At 60.7% G+C, this 21,588-nt stretch overlaps 1 protein-coding gene across 5 annotated transcripts in view; it reads left to right on the forward strand.

The window, feature by feature from the left end:
* Positions 1-21,588, forward strand: part of MEGF6 (multiple EGF like domains 6) — a 101,679-nt gene that overhangs the window by 58,581 nt on the left and 21,510 nt on the right. For 4 of the 5 annotated variants that reach the window (XM_061382965.1, XM_061382963.1, XM_061382966.1 and 1 more), the window contains 5 exons: positions 7,743-7,865; positions 17,509-17,634; positions 18,543-18,665; positions 20,368-20,490; positions 20,819-20,956. In XM_061382965.1, coding sequence (XP_061238949.1) covers positions 7,743-7,865; positions 17,509-17,634; positions 18,543-18,665; positions 20,368-20,490; positions 20,819-20,956 — 633 coding nt within the window. Of the gene's footprint in view, positions 1-1,940; positions 2,192-7,742; positions 7,866-17,508; positions 17,635-18,542; positions 18,666-20,367; positions 20,491-20,818; positions 20,957-21,588 lie in introns of those variants that run through there. The other variant, XM_061382968.1, reaches the window with a different exon arrangement.

A 21,588-nucleotide genomic window follows, 5' to 3' on the forward strand; every position in this document is an offset into this window, starting at 1 on the left:
GGGTACCTGCAGAGGCCATGTCTCCAGGAGCCTGGAGGAGGGTGCCCAATGAAGGCAGGATTTAGGTCAGACCTGATCCCTGTCGGTGGTCCCCTTTGTCCTGTGTGACCCTGGGCAGGTCATTTATCCCCTGGATAAAGACTGTACGAGAATGTCTGGGACCCTGTGTGCAAAGGGCAGGGCCTAGGTGGGCACCTGGCTGGAGGATTCCCTCCTGGGAAGAATGAAGGTTTAATTATAGGTGTGTCTGGGAGGCACAGACCTGCTTCAAAACGGCACTGTGAGACAGTGAGGAAAGAGCTCCGCTGGAATTCACGAGTCGGTGGCATGCTGTGGAGCAACTAAGCCTGAATGCCACAGCTACTGAAGCCCGCGTGCCTAGAGCCTGCGCTCTGCACTAAGAGAAGACACTGCAGGGAGAAGCCCTCGCACTGCAATGAAGATCCAGCCCAACCACAAATACTTTATAATTAAAAAAGGAGTTCAGTGACCAGGTCTGCATGCCGGACCCCCTGCCAGGCTGAGCAGTGCGATGCTTGGCAGTATCTGGAGCAGAGTGTCTGAGGCCCCGGACCTGTGTCCAGCACCCCCCTGCTCCCTGCAGCCTGACTGGTGGCTGCACAGGGACCCTCAGGTTTTTGTTAGTGTTGTTGGGAGCAAATGAGATACACGTTGCAGTGATAAACAGAGCTGGCGCGTTGTGGGAGGCACTGTTCAAATGGCCATGGGACACTGTTCAAGTGTCCACCTGGGAGATATGTGGGGGCTCCCTACATTGACAGGCTGGGATCCACAGGCTGCGGTGCTGCCCCGGGGGAGGTGGGGAGAAGCTTACCCCCAAGGCTGGGGCAGACAGGAAGGCAGGCCTGTTCTGCACTGCCTGGCACCTGGCAGGCGGGCGGTGGGGGCAGACAGTGGGATGAGTTGGCTTCTGGGCTGCAGACAGGACCGGACAAGGCGAGACAGTGCCTTTCTCCACAAGCTTGAGGTTGCCCCCTTTGAACCCTGCCCACAGGTGGGCTGTGAAGAATGACAGCCAGCAGTTTCTGGATAGGGCTGGGTCAGGCAGGGTGCCATGGGTGAGCCATTGGGGATCAGCATAAGCCTACACGACATGGGGGGCTGGGGGCCCAGCCTTCGTCAGGCCTGAATGCACAGGTCTCTCGAGTGCACAGCCAGTGTGACCCCACCACCTCTGAGGAGGGCTGCCTGACACATCTGGGACCACCGACTGTGCCCAGCAGTCTGGGGTTGGAGGAGTGTCCGTGATTCGGCAGCCTCACCCCTGGGGCTCCCTGTCCCTGCAGGCTCGGACCCTCCCCCATCTGCTGTAGGGGTGCAGTGATGCTTTACCAGGCTCCCGCAGGTACTGGCCCTGGACCAGTGGAGAGATGAGGGACACCGGGCTGGGGGCCTGGGGGAGTCTTCACCCCCAAGACATCCACTACCACGGTGTGGCCTCGAAGTGCGCCGGTTCCCCACTCTCCGCAACCTGCGTCGAGCTGCCTCTGCGGAGCCCTGGGGCCTTGCCAGGGTGGCCTCCATCCACCTCTATGTTGCGTGTTTTCTTTAACTTGTTGGCTCAGGGATCCCGCCTGTGCCAGCGCCCGTGTATATCGATGTGCCCATGCAGGTCCGTGCAGGACTCTGGGTGTCTTGTGTACGTCTTGCACACGTGGGTCTGCTTGTGCACGTGTCTGCGTGGAGGTGCTTGCTCTTGTGGGTCTGGGTGTGTGCCGGCTGCGTGAGCGCGCGCGTAGGAATGTGCGGAGCGGGTGGGCGGGCGGCGCGCAGGGGGGCCCATGCTCTTTCTGAGAGTCGGGGGCGGGGCCGGGCGGGGCGGGGCGGGGCCTGGCTGCGGCGGGAATTTGGCCCTTACCTGCGGGGGGCGGAGGGAAAGCGGAGAACAGAAAGGCGAGGGGCGGGGCGCGCCCCACCAGAGCCGCTTCAGCGGCGCCGAGCGGAGCGGAGCTGGGAGACCCGAGTGCGCGCTGCCCGGAGCCAGGAGGGAGCGGATGGGCCATGGAGGCGCCGTGGAGGCGCGGCGGGCTGGCGGCTCTCTGGTACCTCGGGCTGCTGGGGAGCCTGGCGCGCGTTGCGGGCATGCACTACCGCTACCTGTGGAGGGGCTGCTACCCGTGCCACCTGGGCCAAGCCGGCTACCCCGTGAGCTCCGGCGACCCGAGGCCAGGTGGGAGCGGCGGGCTCTGCGCGGGGGCAGGCTGGATGCGCTCCGTCCCGCGTGCGCTGCCTTTGTTTCCTCCTTCACAGTTTGCATCCCGGGGGGCTGATGCCGTGGTTGGAGGGAGCGGGGTTGGGGCAGACGGGGAGGCAGCCGCTGCCTCTGGGACAGGTCCCGTGTGCCCTGAGTCGTCGGACATTCCTGACCCGTCTCTGGCCTGGCTGCGTGGGCTGCTGACAGCATTTCAGCCCCTCGACCAGAGGGAGGAGAAACGTACAGCAACTGTGTTTGCTGGTGGGCACAAGGGCTGCACTTCCCCTGCAGCACCAGCGGCTCTGGGGGTTAAACAGGAGGGGTAGGGCAGGCCCAAGAGAGAGGCCCTTGGGGTCTTGGAGTAGAGTTTCCTTTTCCAGGGTCCCCAGAGCCTTGGCCCCTTGGGGGCTGTGTGTGGATGTGGCAGGTGCTGTCCTGTCACCCCCCACCCCCGCCCCCCAAGGCTGGGGACTGTGGTCAGCCCAGTGAGCGGCAGGGTCAGCTGGGAGGACCCCAGCAGCCCTGTCCCGGGTCTGTCCTGCCTCTCCCACGCTGGTACCCACGCTGGGCCAGCCTCCTGCAGGAAGCTCCTGAGCATCGTGGGTTCCATGGAGTTTGGAGTCTGGCAACCTCAGGAATGTGACGAGGGGTGTGGCGTGCCGTGAGTCATCGCCTGCGATACTTGGACACCTGGCGTGGGGCAAGGCTGCATCTCCCCACACCAAGGACCCTGAAGCCCCTGGTGCAATTGCTGCCCGCGGTACTGCCCCTGGGCTGCAGCCGTCTGTCCGGCAGGAGCAGGCAGGTCCAGAGCAGGGCTATTAAAGCAGGGCCAGGATTGGGCTCCCCTTCACGGCCTCCCAGGCCCCTGAGTGTGGCTCTGTGCAGGGCATCTGATCTCTGTGCTCAGCTGTCCTCTGGGCCAGTCCCTGCTGCTCTCCACCAGAGGACACACAGATCTCTGAGCAGCAGGGCTGGGCTGTGACAAAGTCCGCTGTCTCCCCTGGCTTTGTCACTCGCCCTCTGGGGCTAGACCCCATCCCCACAGGGTAAGCAGCCCTCCCCCTGGGTGACTCGGTCTAGGCCGGCACTGTCACTCCACTGGTGGCATTAAATGCTGAGGGCCCGTAGCGTCCAAGGGCCTGGGGCTGAGCAGGGGCCAGCAGGGCTGGGCTTAGGGAGTAAGGTGTGCCCGCTCTGTTCTGAGAACTGATGGGCATGTGAAGGGGCCAAGAGAGGGCCTGTGGGTGATGGGATGGACTGTCCGGGGCGAGGACCCTGCGTCCTGTTTGGGGGAAGCAGGATAACAAAGTTGGTATGTGCTGAGCGGACCTTTCTGGTGGGATCCCAGGGGCTCAGGTTTTCCTGTAAGTGCGGCTGAGGTTTCAGAACGGGCTCATCTGGGGTGGTTTCTGCAGGGGCTGTGTGCTCCTGGGTTCCCATCAGTGTGGCGATGGGCCCTCAGAGGCACCATCGCCCAGAAAGTCCCATAGGCTCTCAGGGGAACGGCCCCATGTCTGTACAGGGAAGTGTCCCCGAGTGCCAGCGTGTGACCCATCCCAGGCTGCCGCTTCCCTAATCACACGTCTCAGTTGAGGGGAGCAGTGAGACCCCAGAGACTGTCCTGCTGAACCCCAACCTGCCTGCTCCCAGAGACCAGATGGCTGCAGCCTGGGGCTGTCCTGAGGCTTTGGAGCCCTTGTTGCGGGTGGCAGCGGCTCTGCCTGCTTGTCTGGAAGGAGCAGACTTCATCCCCTGATGCTCCAAGGGGAGGATGGCAGAGGAGGAAGCCTCCAAGCTCCTTTTCAGCTGCCGTGGGGACTAGGCCCCCTCCATGCTGTCTGGGTGGGCTGCCCGTGTGCCCTCTGGCGTGGAGAGCAGCACAGACTGGCCCGGAGGACGACTGAGCAAGGCCCATGTCTCTCAGGAGAACAGATGACTTGCGGTAGTTTCAGGGTCCACGGGGCCAGTGCTCAGCCGTGGTCACCGGGTGGAGGCAGTGTGTGGCATGGAGGTGAGGGCAGCCTGCAGCGTGGGACCCAGGGGAGTGCCCCCAGCCCCCTTCCCTCCCCCCATCCCCCCAAGACCACAGTGGCCCTCTCCTCTGGCGTCAGGAGGCCAGGCTGGCCAGAGTGGTCTTTTGGGAACCTGGATTTCCAGGTCGGGTTGTCTGAGCCTCTATGACACTGGAGAGGCTGCTAGATGGTTATTCCCTCTGTGTTCAGTTATTGTGGCTTGTGGGACATGTTATCCCAAGCTGATGGCTGAAAATCACCCAGGTCTCTGCTACCTTACACTTCTGAGGTTGGAAGTCTGAGAAGGGCTAAAATGAAAGCACTGGCAGGCCTGGTCCCTCCTGGAGGCTCTAGGGGAGCATTTGCTTTCCCACACGTCCAGGTTCTAGAGGCACCTGGACTCCTTGGCTGTGGCCCCTCCTCCACCTTCAAAGCCAGCAGCGCAGCATCTTTTTTTGTTGTTGTTTTAGATATTTTTTTTTTTTATGGAAGTATAGTTGATTTACAGTGTTCATGTGTACAGCAAAGTAATGCGTGTGCTCAGTCGTGTCTGACTCTTTGCGACTCCCTGGACTATAGCCTGCCTGGCTCTTCCCTCCGTGGGATTTCCCAGGCTAGAATACTGGAGTGGATTGCCATTCCTTTCACCAGGGGTTTGGTTACACAGACACACACACACACACACACACACACACACACACGGCTTCCCAGGTGGCTCACTGGTAAAGAATTGCTAATGCAGTAGACACAGGAGATGGGGGTTCAATCCTTGGGTGGAGAAAATCCTCTGGAGTAGGACATGGCACCCCACTCCAGTATTCTTTGCCTGAAAAATCCCATGGACAGAGGAGCCTGACGGGCTGCAGTCCATGAGGTCACAAAGAGTTGGACACGATTTAGCTACTGAACACATATATCATATATACTCTTTTTGAGATTCTTTTCTACTATAGGTTGTTACCAGATATTGAGTATAGTTCCCCGTGCTATACAGAGGGTCCTTGGTATCTGTTTTCTGTGCGCGAATATGTATGTTAATTCCAAACTCCTAGTTTATCTCTCCCACCCTTTCCCATTTGGTCACCATGAGTTTGTTTTTGTGTCTGTGAGTCTGTTTCTGTTTTGTAAATAAGTTCAGACGTATTTTTTTTTCAGATTCCACGTATAAGTGATATCAGATGTTATTTGTCTTTCTCCATCTGACTTACTTCACTTAGTATGATCACTTCTAGGTCCATCCACGTTGCTGTGAATGGCATTGTTGCCTTTTATTTTTTTTGATGGCTGAGTAGGATTCCACTGTATGGAGCCCTCCTCCCTCTCTTACTCGTAAGGCCCGTGTGATGACCTTGGACTCACCTGGAAGCTCCAGGATAATCTCTCATCTCACCTGCAAAGTCCTTTCTGTTGTGTAAGGCTCCAGGATTACGATGCTCTCATCCTCTTTGCGGGGTTGGGGGGCCCGTTATTCAGCTGACCACACCCTCCTTAAGAACTGAGCCTGGGCTCCTCGGGTCACAGCATGACTGCAGTCGCGGTCACAAGGTCGTCACTGGGTCGGCGGCTCCAGGTCATGGGCGGTGGCTGAGGGCAGCTCTGACCTCCCACCACGTGGCCCGCCTGGGAGTGGGGCCAGCTAGGTTTCGGTCACTCGGTCCTGCCTTGCTTTCTGAGTAAGCTGTTTCAGTAGAGCGGCCTCGATCTCAGAGCTGGAGGGACCCCAGCAGGAGTGCCCGCCTACCCGTAAGCTGGGAGGTGGAGGGGGAGGCCTTGAGCTGTGCCGCTGGGCCCAGGTAATCTGGACAGGCTGACAGCAAACCATGGGCACTGGGAAGCCTGGCCGGGCCTCATGGCCCCCTGCCTGTGCCTCTGACCACGGTCACTGTCGCGGGCAGGACAGCTTTGGAGGCGGGAAGGGCTCCCGGGTGCCAAGGGGCTGGTCTGGCAGGATTTAGGCAGGAGCCTGGGGACACCTCTCAAGTCTAAATGTCCGTCCTTGCCACAGGAGGGCGTTGAGAGTGTGATCATGTGGGTGGGGGGGCCCGGCCGTCAGCGCTGCCCCTGAAGGAGCCCTGCTGATGACGGGCTTACCTGCCCCACCTCCCCCACCTGCTGTCCCAGACTGCCCGTCAGTTTGGTGTCTTTGTGGGCCCCGGGCTGCTGGCTCCCTGCACATCCCCTCGAGGACAGGGCCCCTAGTGTGGGCTCTCCCCCGCTAGCCAGGTGCCTGAGGGCTCGAGAGTGCAGTACCACTGTGGTTCAGCCACTCCCCAAGGCCAGCATCTGAGGTGACCAGCTGAGAGGTGGTTTGGGAGCCAGTGTCCCCGTCGGTCGGTCTGCTGCGCACCTGCCGCTGGGCCCATGTCTGGAAATGACAGCCCCTCTGTCCTTCTGTCCTGCCCGGCGAGGCCACTGAGACACACTGAGACCCAGTCAGTCCACCCGCCCTCTCGGACAGCGCACGTGGGGCGCCTCTTCCCCCAGGCTTTGCTGAGCCCTTACCTTATGCGCAGTGCTGTTCGCCATGCAGTCGCTTTACTTTTCGGGGACCTTGAAGGGGTCGCAGAGAGAGGAATCTGAGCTCAGAGGGGATGAGGTCTCCTTTCTGAACCCCTTGGGTGGCGGCTGCCCACCCTGCCTTGCCCAGCGGGTGTGGGTCAGCCCACGGTCCCCACCCCCATCACTACTCAGCTGACTCCCCCACTGGAGGGCCCTGGGTCCTGAGACCTCCCACTGTGCCCTGGGTCCTCTGGCCCCTGAGACTCCTTGGGGCTCTACTGGGGGATGAAAACACTTTACCTTCAATCTTCCACCTGCTGATCATTCTGGTATCATTCCAAGGAGGGCTCCCCAGTCACCATATTTCCAAGGAGGAGTTCTCTTGGTCTCATCTCCTCTCTGAACAGCCCTGGGGCTTGAGGGACACCCTGGGGTTCTTCCCGGGGTGGTTGTGGCTTGTGCATGGAGCAGAGGCCAGGCCTCCTAGGGTCGTCTCTGGTTGTTCCTGGAGGGACAAGCGCATGGATGGAGTCAGGGTTTCTGTCCATGGGAGGCACGACCTGGTGGGCAGGCTCTGGGGACCCCCCAGGGGAAGCCCTGCCCCTGTGCCTGTGACACCCTGCAGAGGTGTGCTCGGGTGGCTGGGGCTTTAGGAGGGGCGCCTCAAAGGTGGGTGTTTTCACGGGGATGATGGGTGAGAGCTGGAGGGTGCAGTCACAATGTGTAGTGTGGACCCGGGGGGTTATTAAGCGGAATTAGAGGTGGCTCTTCCTCCCAGGTGGGCCCCAGGTGTTGGAGACTGGCCTGCCTTCTCTCTGCTCTGCTCCAGCAAGCATGGGTGAGGGACTCGGGACTGTGGCGGACAGCGTGGCCTGAGAAGGAGGGGTCCCGACACCCGGGCAGGGACGGTGTCCTGAGAGAAGGGGGCCGGACCTGCTGCCTGGGGCCAGCGCAGCGCGAGGCCACCGTGTTGGTTCTGTTAACCCCAGCCCCGTGTCTTCCCCCTCCCCCAGACGTGGACGAGTGCCAGGTGCACAATGGCGGCTGCCAGCACCGGTGTGTGAACACCCCAGGCTCCTACTTCTGCGAGTGCAAGCCTGGCTTCCGTCTCCACGCGGACGGCAGGACCTGCCTGGGTAAGCAGTCTCCTGGGCCCAGCGCTCCTAACCTCAGCTGTCACCCCACCCTTCTGGGTGTGCCCAGGTTTAGGGGGTCCCTGCACTCCTGCACTGATGGGCCCCAGGGGGCCTGTCTGCTCAGTGCAGCCACCGTTACAGTGGCCTCCGTACTGCCGAGTGTAGCGTGCCAAGGGGCCCTCGCCACCCATTATGGGCCCTTGCCAGCACCACTCCCGTGAGGTCACCGGCGCTCAGGTGGTGAAAGAACGTGTCCTGGGCCCGGGGCTCTACGCTGAGGCTGGCCCCTGGGCACTGTGACCTGGGCTGAGCACCGGGGACTTCCGCAGTGGGGAGGAGCCCTGGGCCACCGTCCCCTCCAGGGCCCTCTGCCGCAGAGGCTGCGGACGTCCGTCTCCAGGGACACAGGTCTGGCTGTGCTGCCCCAAATGGGGAGACTTGGTGCCTGCCGGGTGGCGGTGGGGGGTGCCCGCCTGGGGCAGGGGCAGTGCAGGGTTGCTCTTGGTCTGCAGAGCTGGGTTCCCTGGCTCAGGCCCCCCATCCGTCTTGAAGAGCCTGGGGGTGGGGGTGTGACAGGCAGGGACATGGTAACCAAGAGGCAGGATATTAGCCCTCACTTCCTCTGTGGGGTCTTTTTACTATGGGGAATGGGCTTGATGGGGGCGCCTGGGGCCAGTGACAGTTGCCCCTACCAGCACAGTTGGCTCCAGGGAGAGAAGGGGCGCGTGGGTGCCCACTGGGTAGAGGGTAGAGGGCTGGAGTCCAGGAATCTGGCAGTGAACGGTGGCCATCCACGGCCCTCACCCACCCCCCCGATCCCGGCTGCCCTGGACACAGGTGTCGCAGGCAGGGCTGCCCCTCCCTGCTGGCCGCTTTGTCTGGCAGGCTGCGTGGGGGTTGTTCTCTGGGGGCTGGGCTGGTGGTCACCTTCCCTGGCCAGGGCTCTCTCCCTGGCTGTGGCAGGGAGCCCCTTCTTTCCACCCTGGAGACCCGGAGTGGGCCCAGGCGGGCTCTGAGCAGCCTCCCTCCTGCACGCCTCGCTGCTATGTGGCAGGGCGGCCCGCCAGCCCTGGGGGGCCCTCCCCAGAAGACACGCTCACATGTCCGGGCCGCCACTCAGGGAGCGAGGCCGCTGCCCTGTAAAGTTTCAGAGCTGGAAAGTGGAAACAGATGCAGGAATGTTGTGATGTGCTTCAGGACAAATGCAACAGAGTGCAGCCCGGCTGCTGATCGCCGGGTCCCCTGTATTCTCCCTTCCTCTGGGGCAGGTTCTTCTCAAAGAAGGGTGTCCCTGGGGGCTGGTCCAGGGTGGGCTTGGCTGGGACACCCTCCTGTCTCCCTGGATCCCCCTATTCCACCAGATAGTGGTCTTCACTGAGCTGCCAGAATGGGTAAACAGCACGCAAAGGGGAGGGTGCCTGTCAGGGCTTTGGGAGGATTGTGGCAATCTCTAACAGTGCCTTGAGCTGCTGGCGTCGGGCAGCCCAAGAGGAATACCCTGCTTCTGGAGGGGGATAGCCTCCTTCAGGCAGCCCAGGAGGAAAGCCTAGCCCAGCCCAGCCCATCACCATGCTGGAGCCCTTCCCTGGGAGACGCCTGGGCTCGAGGCTCCTGAAGTCTCCATCTGTGGCATTTGTTCACGTCATCGACTCAAAGGACATGAGTTTGAACAAACTCCAGGAGATGGTGAAGGACGGGAAAGCCTGGTGTGCTGCAGTCGCTGGGGCTGCAAAGAGTTAGACACGATTGAGAGACTGAAAAGCAGTAACAACACAGAGTCTTCTAAAGATCTGATGCCAGGACCCCCAGTGTGGTCTGCACAGCCTGGTATGAGGCTGCTGGGACCTTACCACCCCCTCTGCCTACCACCGTCAACTCTGTACCCCCAGACTGTATGGTCCCCAGGACCTCAGGGGGTCTGCAGCTCTCTTGGGTGCTTGTGTTCACCTCCTGGCCACCCACCTCCTGTCTGCTCCCGCCAAAGGGGGCAGGTGAAATACCCACATTCCGCAACTTCCAGTCGCGGCGGGAAATACACGCCGCGTCCCCTGCACACACTCACTCACACTCACGCACACCTGTGGGCAGATTCCAAGTATCTGAAATTCCTGGGAGCTGACACCTGCAAGCCAACCCCCAGGTCTCCTGGGAGTGATGTGGGTTTGTCAGCCCGGGTCTGTTGGGGGCTGCCTTCCCTGTGGGGGGCCCGGGCTTTGCTGGAAAGTTTCCAGAGCAGATAGGGGTCTCCTGGGGACTTTCTCCCAGGCAGAGCAGGAAGCAGTTGCTCTAGGGGCACCCTCCCTTCTCCCTGAAGGGCCCCTTTGGGTTGTGGAAGGACCCTCCCCAGCAGCAGAGCACCTGACCTACGGCCCTGGGATGGGTAGGGCGGCCGAGCACCAGATGAGGGGCTCCAGGTGGGGCCTGGTGAAGGGCACTGCCTGGCCCCTGCCAGGCTGCTGGAAGTCCCTGCTGCTTTGTGAGAGGTGTGGGCCCTCCCCGCTTCTCCTCCAGGACTCCCAGACCGCAGGGTGTGGGGAGGAGCTGGTGGTCTTGTCTGAGGTTCACAATGGGGGCACCCTCTGGGCCCAGCCCACCCTAGGGTCTCAGCAGACATTGATGGGAAGATCAGCGTAGGACTGGGCCCCTCCCCAGTTGTCCCCTCCCCCACGCAGGCCAGCTGCAGGCGGGCTGCGCAGTTGGAGCACAGCTGCCCTGGACCCCCTCCCTGGGGCCTGCTGGGATCCTCTGGGCAAGGGGAGGAGTGCTCTGAGCTCTCCTGGGACTGGCAGGGCAGGCAGGGGACAGGTCCGGGCACCCCTCCCTTCAGCAGCTTGGAATGAGGGTTATGGAAATGCTAGAGAGTGAGAAGGTAAGAAGAGTGAGAAGAGTAAGAAGGTATCCACAGGGATGTGACAGCTCTTCCTCCATACAGGGTGGGAAGGCCCTGCGTGCTGGGAGCTCTCAGGTTGGTGCCGCATCATGGTACCCAGGGATCTGGGAAGTCTTCAAAGGTGGTTTTGCTTAAGGAGGTGGGGAGGCCTTGAAACAGACAAGGGGAAACTTGAAACACTCTTTCAAGGTGCTTTAGAGGCAGGGAGAAGACAGAAAGCACACAGTCTTCCTGCGCCCCTCCCTTGTAAAAGGCCCCTTGCAAATAACGGGGAAAAAGTTTCCATTTTTAAAGTGAAAATTTGCAGGAAGGATCTTGCTGTCAGCCTCAAAGCCCCTGAGTGCCTCACGTCTGACCTTGGCTGCTCTTGTCCAGCCTGGGCCCAAGAGAAAGAAGCAGAAGCAGCCTGGTGTCCTGGGTGCTCCACCTCCTGGTGGCTCCACCTGGGAGCCCCCTGGGTTTGTCCCCACCCCCGCCCCAGCAGGCTCTGGGGTGGGAAGAGGTGGGCAGAGAGGCCGAGGGCTGGTCCAGCCTGCTTCTCACCCTCAGGGATGAGGAACTGGGCCCTGTCCTTCCCCAGACTGTGGGAAATGGAGCTGCAGAGAGCTGTGCTGGGCGGCGAGCCTGGGGGCACCTGTTCTTTTCTGTGCCATGCAGTGCACCCAGGCAGACCCACGGAGACCCACTCCCGGTCTTTGGGAAACCCTCCTCCTCCGGGCTAGGGTGACTCCTGCCCAGAGGTCCCTCCTGGATCCTGGCCTTGAATGTCCCCCATGGTGAGCAGCACACCCCGTCTGAGGGGCCATGATGTCACTGTCAACGAGCAGAGGGGCCCCTGTGACGCCCCGGGGCCAGCCCCTGGGGAGAGGCAGGTCCCCTCCTCCTCCTCCCCTCGGCCTCAGGCCTGTTGAGTCTTTTGGATGGACACTGTGGGGAGGATTCTGCTGTCAGCCTGCACCCCTGGTGGTCTGGAGTCAGATGAGCCCCACTGCAAGAGCCCCTGGAGGAGGAAAAGGGAACCCACCTCAGCATTCTTGTTTGGAGAGTCCCATGGACAGAGGCCCTGAAAGGCTACAGTCCAAGGGGCTGCAGAGTCGGATACGACTGAGCAACTGAGGGCACACACAGTGCCCACAGTACGGGGAGGCTCTTCCTGCACCCCGCCTGCCTTTGGGGTTCTCCCTCAGGTGTGCTAAGTGGCCTCGGGGCAGACACTTCCCCAGGCCTGGGTCTCCCTGGTGAGGGGATAGCAAGGTGTCTGCACAGGGCCCCACAGCCTGCTGTCCCCCGACTCCTTGGCGGGGAGGCTTCCAGGGCCCCTGAAGGCTTCGTTGGCAAAGCCACAGGCAGCAGAGGGGTGGAGACTGCTAGGCTGTTTGGCAGAGCTTGTCCCTGCAAACCACAGACACAGTTCTGGCCACGTTTTCAAGTCACCTCCAGGCCTGAACCAGGCTGCAGTTTCTGAAAGTGCCTTCCCAGCCCCAAGGGGCCGCTGAGTCTGAACAGGGAGCAGGAAGGGCCACCCTGCCCGAGGCCATCCTGGGAGGTCACCCCTGTGCCCGAGACCAGGCCCTGTATCTGTAGGCTGCCAGTGCCCAGGGAGGACGGGAGGGTTGCACCCTGACCTGGGGAAGCCGGGGCAGTGCCCACAGACCCTTGGGATGGATGCAGAGACCCTGTGGGGAAGCAGGGGCAGATTGGGGCCTCAGGAGGTGGGGGGTTAGAGTCAGAGAGTTTATGAGGGCAGAACCTAGCAGGGAGCACAGCGTGGGAGGGGGGAGAGGTGTGAGAATGCGGATGACCTTGGAATGTGTACCAGGGGCTGCAGAGCCCGGGTCCTCACCTGTGAGTGCATGTCCTGAGGTGGGCAGGCACTGGGCAGGGCAGCTGCAGGGCCTGTGTCCAAGCTTTGCTGCTTTCTCTGGCCGGGCCTGGTGAGCGTGGGTGCTGGGCGGTGCAGTCTGTGATGTGGGTGCCGGTGGGTGGGAGGGAGTGTGGCCTGTGGGTGGGAGCGGCTGAATCTATGCTGCAGGGGAACTGTGCCACCCTGGGCAGTGTGGAGGCCCCAGCAGAGGGTCGGGGATGGGGCAGGATGCATAAGGCCAGGCTGTAGGCAAACCGTGAGCTGCCAGGAGTACCCGGCGGGCCAAGCCCACGTGAGTCTCCCCCGCTGGCTGAGCCGGCGGACCACCCCTTTCCAGTCCCGCCATCCCAGCCCTGTGGCCAACAGAGGGCTTCCTAGAAGTATGGGCTGTACATGGCTGCTGACCACACGTGGTGTGAGGCTCTTGGGACCTGGAAGCCAAGCCAGTCTGAGGGCAGTCATTACGAACCCACGAAGCTGCCATCCATCCTGCTCTGATCCACCGGCTGGGGTTGGAGGCTAGAGCAGAGTGGGCTGGTGGGCTCAGCACGCTGCCAACAGGCTTGTCCTAACGCCAGCAGCCTGCCAGGCACAGCCCCTTGAATGACCAGCTCGGGCGGGCCACCGTGCTGGTGTCCCAGGCCAGGGCCTCGCCAGCGGAGCTGCCTTGCAGGTCAACTGTGCAGAGCCCTACCTGCACCTCCATGGCACTCACACACACCTAATGCTGGGCTCCAGGTGGTACCACCTGCATCTCCAGCAGTGGCTAGTCAACCAGCATGCATGGAGCAGATCCTCCTCCCTGTAGGACATCTAGAAGGTCCAGTTTCCTCACACCTGGCTCTGGGCTGGAGCGACCCCTGCAGGCGAAAGACGGAGTTGTAGCCTGCACTATTAGAACCCGGGGCTTCCCTGGTGGAGACATGGGTTCGATCCCTTGGTCTCAAAAATCTCTTGGAGGCATTCTTGCCTGGAGAATCCGATGGATAGAGGAGCCTGGCGGGCTACAGTCCATGGGGTCACAAAAGAGTCAGATGCGACTGAATGACTAACGCTTTCACTTTCGTTTCTGTTAGAACCTGCAAGTCCCCTGGTTCTGGTGCTTGCAAACTGGGAAGTGAAGGTGCAGTAGTCGGCTCAGGCTGCCCTAGCCAACGCACCGACTGGGCGGCTTAGAGAAGTTTATCCTCTCACTGTTCTGCAGGCTGACAGTTCTCACTCATGGTCCCAGCCAATCCAGTCCCTGATGAGAATATTCTTCCTGCTGTTGCCTCGTGTGGCCATGGGGACAGACAGAGAGAGACTTTATGTCTTTCCTGTTTTTTTTTTTTTAAGCTCCTTCCCATATTAGAGAAAGGGAGGTCTTTATTGTTAACAAATACTTTTATTTTTTTTTGGCTGCAACAATACTGGGGTGATTTGCCATTTTCTACTCCAGGGGATTTTCCCAATCTTGGGATCAAACTCAGGTCTCCTGCATTGCAGGGAGATTCTTTACTGTATGAGCCACCAGAGAAGCCAAAAAATATTTTTAGTTTAATTTTTCGGGCTGCAAGGCATGTGGGATCTTAGTTCCCTGATCAGGATCAAACCCATGTCCCCTGAATTGGATGCCTGGAGTCTTAATCACTGGACCACCAGGGAAGTCCTTATATCTTTTCTTTAAAGACACAAATTCTGTTGGATCAGGGCCCACCCTTATGACCTCATTTAACCTGAATTGTTGTTGTCCAGTCACCAAGTCATGTCCGACCAATGGACTGCATCATGCCAGGCTTCCCTGTCCTTCACTGTCTCCCTGAGTTTGCTCAAATTTGTGTCCATTGAGTCACTGATGCCATCCAACCATCTCATCCTCTGCCACCCGCTTCTCCTGCCCTCAGTCTTTCCCAGCATCAAGGTCTTTTCCAATGAGTTGTCTCTTCTCATCAGGTGGTCAAAGTATTGGAGCTTCAGCTTCAGCATTCAGTTCAGTTCAGTTCAGTCGCTCAGTCATGTCCGACTCTTTGTGACCCCATGAATCGCAGCACGCCACACCTCCCTGTCCATCACCAACTCCCAGAATTCACCCAGACTCACGTCCATTGAGTCAGTGATGCCGTCCAGCCATCTCATCCTCTGTCATCCCCTTCTCCTCCTGCCCCCAATCCCTCCCAGCATCAGAGTCTTTTCCAGTGAGTCAGCTCTTCTCATGAGGTGGCCAAAGGACTGGAGTTTCAGCTTTAGCATCATTCCTTCCAAAGAAATCCCAGGGCTGATCTCCTTCAGAATGGACTGGTTGGATCTCCTTGCAGTCCAAGGGACTCTCAAGAGTCTTCTTCAACACCACAGTTCAAAAGCATCAATTCTTTGGCGCTCAGCCTTCTTCATAGTCCAACTCTCACATCCATACATGACCACAGGAAAAACCATAGCCTTGACTAGATGGACCTTTGTTGCCAAAGTAGAGTTGATTTCCTTTAGGATTGACTGGTTTGATCTCCTTGCAGTCCAAGACTTTTAAGTCTTCTCCAGCACCACAGTTCATTATTTCACTTCCAAATATGGGCACATTGATGGTTGAATTTTAGAAGTGCACATGTGAATTGCAGAGGTACACAAACATTGGTCCCCTTAGGGGCTGTGGAACCCCCTTGCTCCTGAAGCTCGAAGCTTCAGCTCTGAGCCTGGTCCATTCAGGCATGGGGCAATGGTATGTGGACTCCATGGCTATGACTCACAGTGACCTGAGGGCTTGGAAGCTTTATCCCCAGCTCTAGGCACTGGGCATGCAGAGGCTGGCCCTCCCCTGAGCTGTACAGCCCAGCGCCTGAGAAAAACTACCTTGCTAAGCTTTCCGGGCATCCTGGGCACAGGATGTGTGAGATGATGATGTGGGACTTGGCTTCCTCGTGTGTAGCACAGCTTGGGGGCATCTGGAACGTTAGGATTTGTGCAGCAGAGCAAGAGACTCGGGCTGGTATTGGGGAGGCTCAAAGCTGCATGGGGAGCTGGACACCTCCGTGGGATTTCTTCCCCGGTGGGCTTCTGTGGGCCCAGTACCAGGTCACCCCTGGACCCGTCTCGGGGGTCCTGCCATAGCTCTGTGGGACGTCCTTGCAGCCGCAGTGTCTGCCCAGCCATTCCCCTGGCCCTCTCTCTGTGTGCCTGCCCGGCGCTGCCAGGATGGGCTTCTGGTTCTTGTTATGAGCTCTGAGCAGTGATGCAGTTGGTGCTGTAAACACAGACAGGGCCCCAGGAATGGGCTGGCTCAGGCCATACTTGGAAGCCTCTGGAGTTGATGGCAGTGGGTTAAGCAGAGCTGTCTTGGGGGAGGAATGTGGGGCTTTGGGGGTCAGCGCAGAATTGGGGGTGGGTGGCTGCAGAGGGGGCCTAGAGGCTGTCTGGGACCAGAGACATGGCCATCCTGCTTGTCTCCGTCCGAACCGGATCTCGGGTCTCTGCTGCTCCCCCTCGACACGTGGCAGAGGCAGATGTGGCCAGGAGACAGCCCACCCTGCACCCTGCGTGTTCACTCCACCCCAAGAGCAGGGCTGGCTCGGCCCCGGGGGTACCCTCAGCTCTAGTTCCTCCCCCACACACTCCTCGTGGGGAACCAGCAGGGTGGCGAGTGCTGGGTTTTGGCTTTTGGGGAGCATACTTGCTTTGAAGGAAGTCTTGTTCTTGGCAGACACTGTGGGCCTGGCCACTCTGAGCCTTGAGGCTGTTCGCTTGCTCTGCGTGCAGACACGGCTGCTCCTGGCTCCACGGGCCTCAGTGGTGGGGTGGATCGCTCCTGGCCCCCAGACCCACTGACAGTGAATGGCCTCTCCAGACTCAGGCCCTGAGGCCCCCCTGAAGTCTGTGATGACAGCACAGGTGGTGTCTGGGGATGAATCCCTGCCCCACGGCGGTCACTGTGTTTAGTACCAGCACTCAGGCTTGCTCTGGCCCAGGCCCGCTGGGCAGTGATCTGCGCCTCGCCGCGGTGCATTCTTGAAGCTTTACTGCAGAGCTGGGGACCTGTCCCTCCCTAACCACAAGGCCTCTACCAGCGACTTGGTGGAGCTACCGGAGGCCAGGTGTCCTCCCCGGATGCCCAGTCTCGCCCAGTGCCCTCTTCCTGGGCACAGCCTCAACGCATCCACACAGGACATAGACACCCACTTGGCTAGCCTGACCCATAAGAGCCTTGCTCTAGGTGGGCCTGAGCGGGAACACCTGGACCCCTGGCATCCTAGGACTGGGATGGGGGTCCCTGGCTCTGACCTCACCAAGTGCTGTCCCCACAGCTGCTGAGAGGAGTGGGGTATGGGTGAGGTCAGGTGGGGGTGAGGCCCCACCTGGGGTGGGCGGGTGCTGCAGTGGTCCGACGAGCTGGTGGCTAGGCCTGCAGGTCATGGTGGCTGTCCACGGAGGCCCATGCCTGCCCCTCTGCCCTGGCCTGATGACCAACAGTGGAGTGTCTGGGTCTTCCCCTGCTGGCCTCCTGCTCCTCCAGGGAGGCTCCCAGCCTGCTGGACCCTGAGCCCTGGATGCCCTGACCCTCAGCAGGGCCTGGTGTTTTGTGCTCTGTGCCCGGGGTTGCGGGGCGGGGGCTGGGCTTCCACTGGGGTGCTCTGCAGTGCCTCCTTACATCCAGTCCTGGGGCAGGCTGGACCAGAGGACCTAGATTCGGATCATGGCCCTGTGTGTCCCATGTGTGGGCCGAGAAATAAAGCCAGGCCTGCGACCTGGACGGGAGCTGTGTTGCCCTCTCAAAGCCCCTGCTTTTGGGACGCAGACAGGAAGGACGGAGGGGCTCGGAGGTGCCAGAAGCTTCCTGCAGGAGGTGCTCTGAGCCTGCCTGGGGTGGAGCCCTTCGGCCGGGCCGTCCTCCTGGGGTGACCTGACTCCTCTCGGGTCTCCAGCCATCAACTCCTGCGCCGTGGGCAATGGTGGCTGCCAGCACAACTGCGTCCAGCTCACAGTGACCCAGCACCGCTGCCAATGCCGGCCCGAGTTCCAGCTCCAGGAGGATGGCAGGCGCTGCGTCCGTGAGTGTCCCAGGGGTGAAGGCAGGGGATCAGGGCTGGGCCTTCCACTGGGACCCCCTGCCCGTTCTCCATGCTCCTTCAGACCTTCCCCGGGGATCATGCAGCCAAGTCCCTCCCTGCTTGGCCACTGGTGTTGCAGGAGGGTCTGAGGGGTCCTATCTATGTCGTTGCCTTCGGTTGACCTGTGATCACACCGGGGGCTCCTTGACTGTGGAGAGTGATGGGGCATCATCCAGCCCCCCTGGGCCCTGGGGAGGAAGCCCGTCAGGCTGTGCTCTGGGATCTCACATCTTTGGGGGCAGGAAGCTTAGGATGGGGGTACCGGCATGAAGAGGAAGGGCATCCTGTGTTGTCTCAGTTCTGAGGCCTGCCCTGGCCTTGGCGTGGGCATGCAGGCCCCAGCCCTGGCCCTCAGGCAGAGGAGACTGGCCAGGCCCTGTCTGGCTCCTTGCCCTGGGGTCCCAGGGCTGTGGGTCATGGAAGGGGGCCTCTGCTGACGGAGAAGGTGGAGCAGGCCCAGGAGACCCCTGAGAAGTGGGAAGGGATGGGTGCAAGGCTGGTGCTGAGGGAGTCCTTCCCACCCTACCTGGCCTTCTAGGTCCCTGGGGGTCAGGACTGAGTGTGGGCCAGCGGTGGGGCAGGGTGGCACGAGTTCACAGGGCTGGGGCTCCGACAAGAAGAGAGGTGGGGAGCTGGCCATGCGTTCACCGCCCTCTGTCTTCTCTGGAGTCATCTGGGAGTGCCTGGGGCTCCCCTGACCCCTAGTCCACGTCCCAGCCTGTCAGGACAGAGCAGGAGGGGTGAGATCTCTAGGTGGGGGCTCACCAGAGGCCCTGGGGTGGGGACCCCAAACCTGCTGGATCCTCCACGCCTGCCCTTTGCCCCGTTCCTCCTGGCCATGACCGCAGGGAGAAACCCATGCGCAGACAGGAATGGCGGCTGCATGCACAGGTGCCGGGCACTCCGGGGCCTTGCCCACTGCGAGTGCCGCGCGGGCTACCAGCTGGCAGTAGACCGCAAGGCCTGCGAAGGTAAGATGCCCTCCCTGTGCTAGGGCCAGTCCAGGTCAGCCGCACGGGGTCGGCTCCCTGCATCCCCCTTCCGGGGCCTGTGTGTGCGGGGGCCAGTTCCCGTGTTGTCACTCTCGGCTGACCTGGGATGATGCAGGGTCATCTCTAGGACTGCGGTTGCCGGTGGCGGGGTGGAGGGTGGGAGATGGAGAGGAGGAGCGGGAGCTCAAGGAACTGCTCCCAAAGAGTCTCGTGTCTGCAGGAAGACAGTTCTCAGGGGGCCTTGTTAGTTTTAAATCTCTCTCTTAGGTGTTAGCTAACCAGTACCTGCTTGTTAGGGCTTCCCTGGTGGCTCAGTGGTGAAGAACTCACCTGCCAAGCAGAAGATGCAGGTTTGATCTCTGAGTTGGGAAGATCCCCTGGAGAAGGAAATCCAATCCACTCCAGTATTCTTGCCTGGAGAATCCCATGGACAGAGGAGCCTGGAGGGCTACAGTCCATGGGGTTGCAAGAGTCAGACATAACTTAGCGAGTAAACAACAACCTGCTTATTAGAGAAAGGGTCATCACTGTGACCCGAGTGACATCCCCGAGCCAGTTTCCAGGTTGTCTCTAGGCTCGTTGGTTAATGGGTGCATAGAGCATCACCCCAGAGCGTGGTGGGCACAGCTTCTTAGAACATGCTCCGACCTCATGGCTCTAGGCTTGTTGCTTAATGGGTGCATACAGCATCACCCCAGAGCGTGGTGGACACAGCTTCTTAGAACATGCTCCGACCTCATGGCTCTAGGCTTGTTGGTTAATGGGTGCATAGAGCATCACCCCAGAGCATGGTGGACACAGCTTCTTAGAACATGCTCCGACCTCATGGCTGCATGGGCGTCCACTGTGCGGTGTTGGTTGCCCCACCTCAGGACTCGGGTGTCCCTGCTCCCCCCTGTTACACGTGGTTGTGGATGAGCAGCCTGGGCCTGTCCCCCTGACTCCTGGGGTGAGTCTCTGAAGTGATGTGGTGCCTCCAGGGCATGCAGTGGTCATTTCCCAAGGAGTCCTGCCTGACGGCCATCAGAGAGACAGGTCTGTGGGTGTAGAAGCTTGTTGTTCCATGTCACTATCAGGAAAGTGTTCTAGGTCTCACTGCCAATGTGATGGACATGTCCTGGCATTCCGAATGCAGTGGCTTCAGAGAACCCAGTGGGAAATGAGGCTGAGGGTCAGCTTCATTCCAGGGACTCTCAGGCGGCGGGACTGAGGCAGTCATCAGGGATGCTAGGTCCCGAGGCCAGTGCCACGCGGCCACAGGGAAGAAGCTGTAGCTTGACCCATGGATGACAGAGTGCGCTTTCTCCCACTGGCCCCCGGAGGCTGGTGGCGAAAGGCCCCTTCTGTGCCTGGCCTGGATGAGGGGTGCTTGGCAAGAGCAGACACACACACATCTCAGGGACTGTGGGCTCAGAGAGGTGGAACAGCGCCCGCTGCTGCTGGTGGGGCCTGAACCCAGACTTCCAGCTGTGCCCTCCTCGCCCTGGGACGGACCACAGCTCTGCACCTGGAGTGTGTTGATGAAAGCAAAGGTGCTCAGAGGGAAGCAGGAGAGGGCACCGGGGGCCTCTACTGGCACAGGGCGCCTGGGCCCTGACCCCTTGGTGAAGACCACCTCTGGGGGCTGAGCCTCCCCGGCCAGTGGCCCAAAGTGCCCTTCACCCCCAATGTCTCCCATCAGATGTGGATGAATGTGCCACGGGCCTGGCCCAGTGTGCACACGGCTGCCTCAACACGCACGGCTCCTTCAAGTGTGTGTGCAATGCGGGCTACGAGCTGGGTGCTGATGGCCGGCAGTGCTACCGTGAGTGGACAGTGGGTGATGGCACCACCGGGCGTGGAGATGCCACATGGCTCCCCAGGCCCCCACAGCTGTCGGCTCGCTTTGGCTGAGGGGCAGAACTTCCTTGTCAGTCGAGGGCGGCGTTGGGCCTGGGGGCTGACTGTGGGTCCTGGGAGGATGGGGGAGGACAGAGGGACCCCAGGAGGACAGGGTTCCAGGGTCCACTGAGCCCAGGAGCTCCGTGCAGCCTGTTTCCCAGTGGACTGGCAGCAGCTAGGGCGGGAGGACTGGGCCAGCTCGGGGCATCCCCCCAGCACTGATCCCATGTCCCTGGTGGCTCTGGCCGCAGGGATCGAGATGGAGATTGTGAACAGCTGTGAGGCAGACAACGGCGGCTGCTCCCACGGCTGCAGCCACAGCAGCGCGGGCCCCGTCTGCACCTGCCCCCATGGCTACGAGCTGGACGAGGACCAGAGGACGTGTATCGGTGCGAGCCACCTCCTTCCCGACTGCCGTCCCCCAAGCCAGAGGCTCGCTGCTGCCCTGGGGCAGTGCCCGGGTTTGATGCCGTGAATGGGAACCTCCCTCCTGTTGCCCCCAGTCCTGTTCCCTCAGCCCCGGGAAGGGGTGGGGGTGGTACAAGGGGGCCTGGTGAGAGGCAGCATCGCGACCCCGCCGAGCACCCACCGCCCCATGTCCACCTGCAGCTCTGCTCAGCCGCTTGGTCAACACCCATGTGCTGTGGCACGTGAGCATCCCCTCTGCATCAGCGGGCACTTCCTAGCACCTGCCACTCCCTACCCTGCTCCCACAGCAGGCGGGGTGGCCCTGGGCTGCCACCTGCGTCCTGGTGTGCCGTGTGTGCAGGGCCGGGGACGTACCTGGGTGCCTATGTGATTGTGGGCGAGTATGTGCAACTCACATGCAGGTGTGCATACAGTCATGTGCAAGTGTGTGTGTGCATGTGGTTGTGTGCAGGTAGTTGTGGGTGGGTGTGCGTGTGGTTGTGTGCAGGTTTTTGTGCGCACGTGTGCGTGTGGCTGTGTGCAGGTAGTTGTGTGCAGGTGTGCACGTGGTGTGTAGGTGTGTTTGTGAGGTGTGCGTGTGGCTGTGTGCAGG

The sequence above is a fragment of the Bos javanicus genome, chromosome 16 (assembly GCF_032452875.1).
Source record: "Bos javanicus breed banteng chromosome 16, ARS-OSU_banteng_1.0, whole genome shotgun sequence".
NCBI classification, from domain to species: Eukaryota; Metazoa; Chordata; class Mammalia; order Artiodactyla; family Bovidae; genus Bos; species Bos javanicus.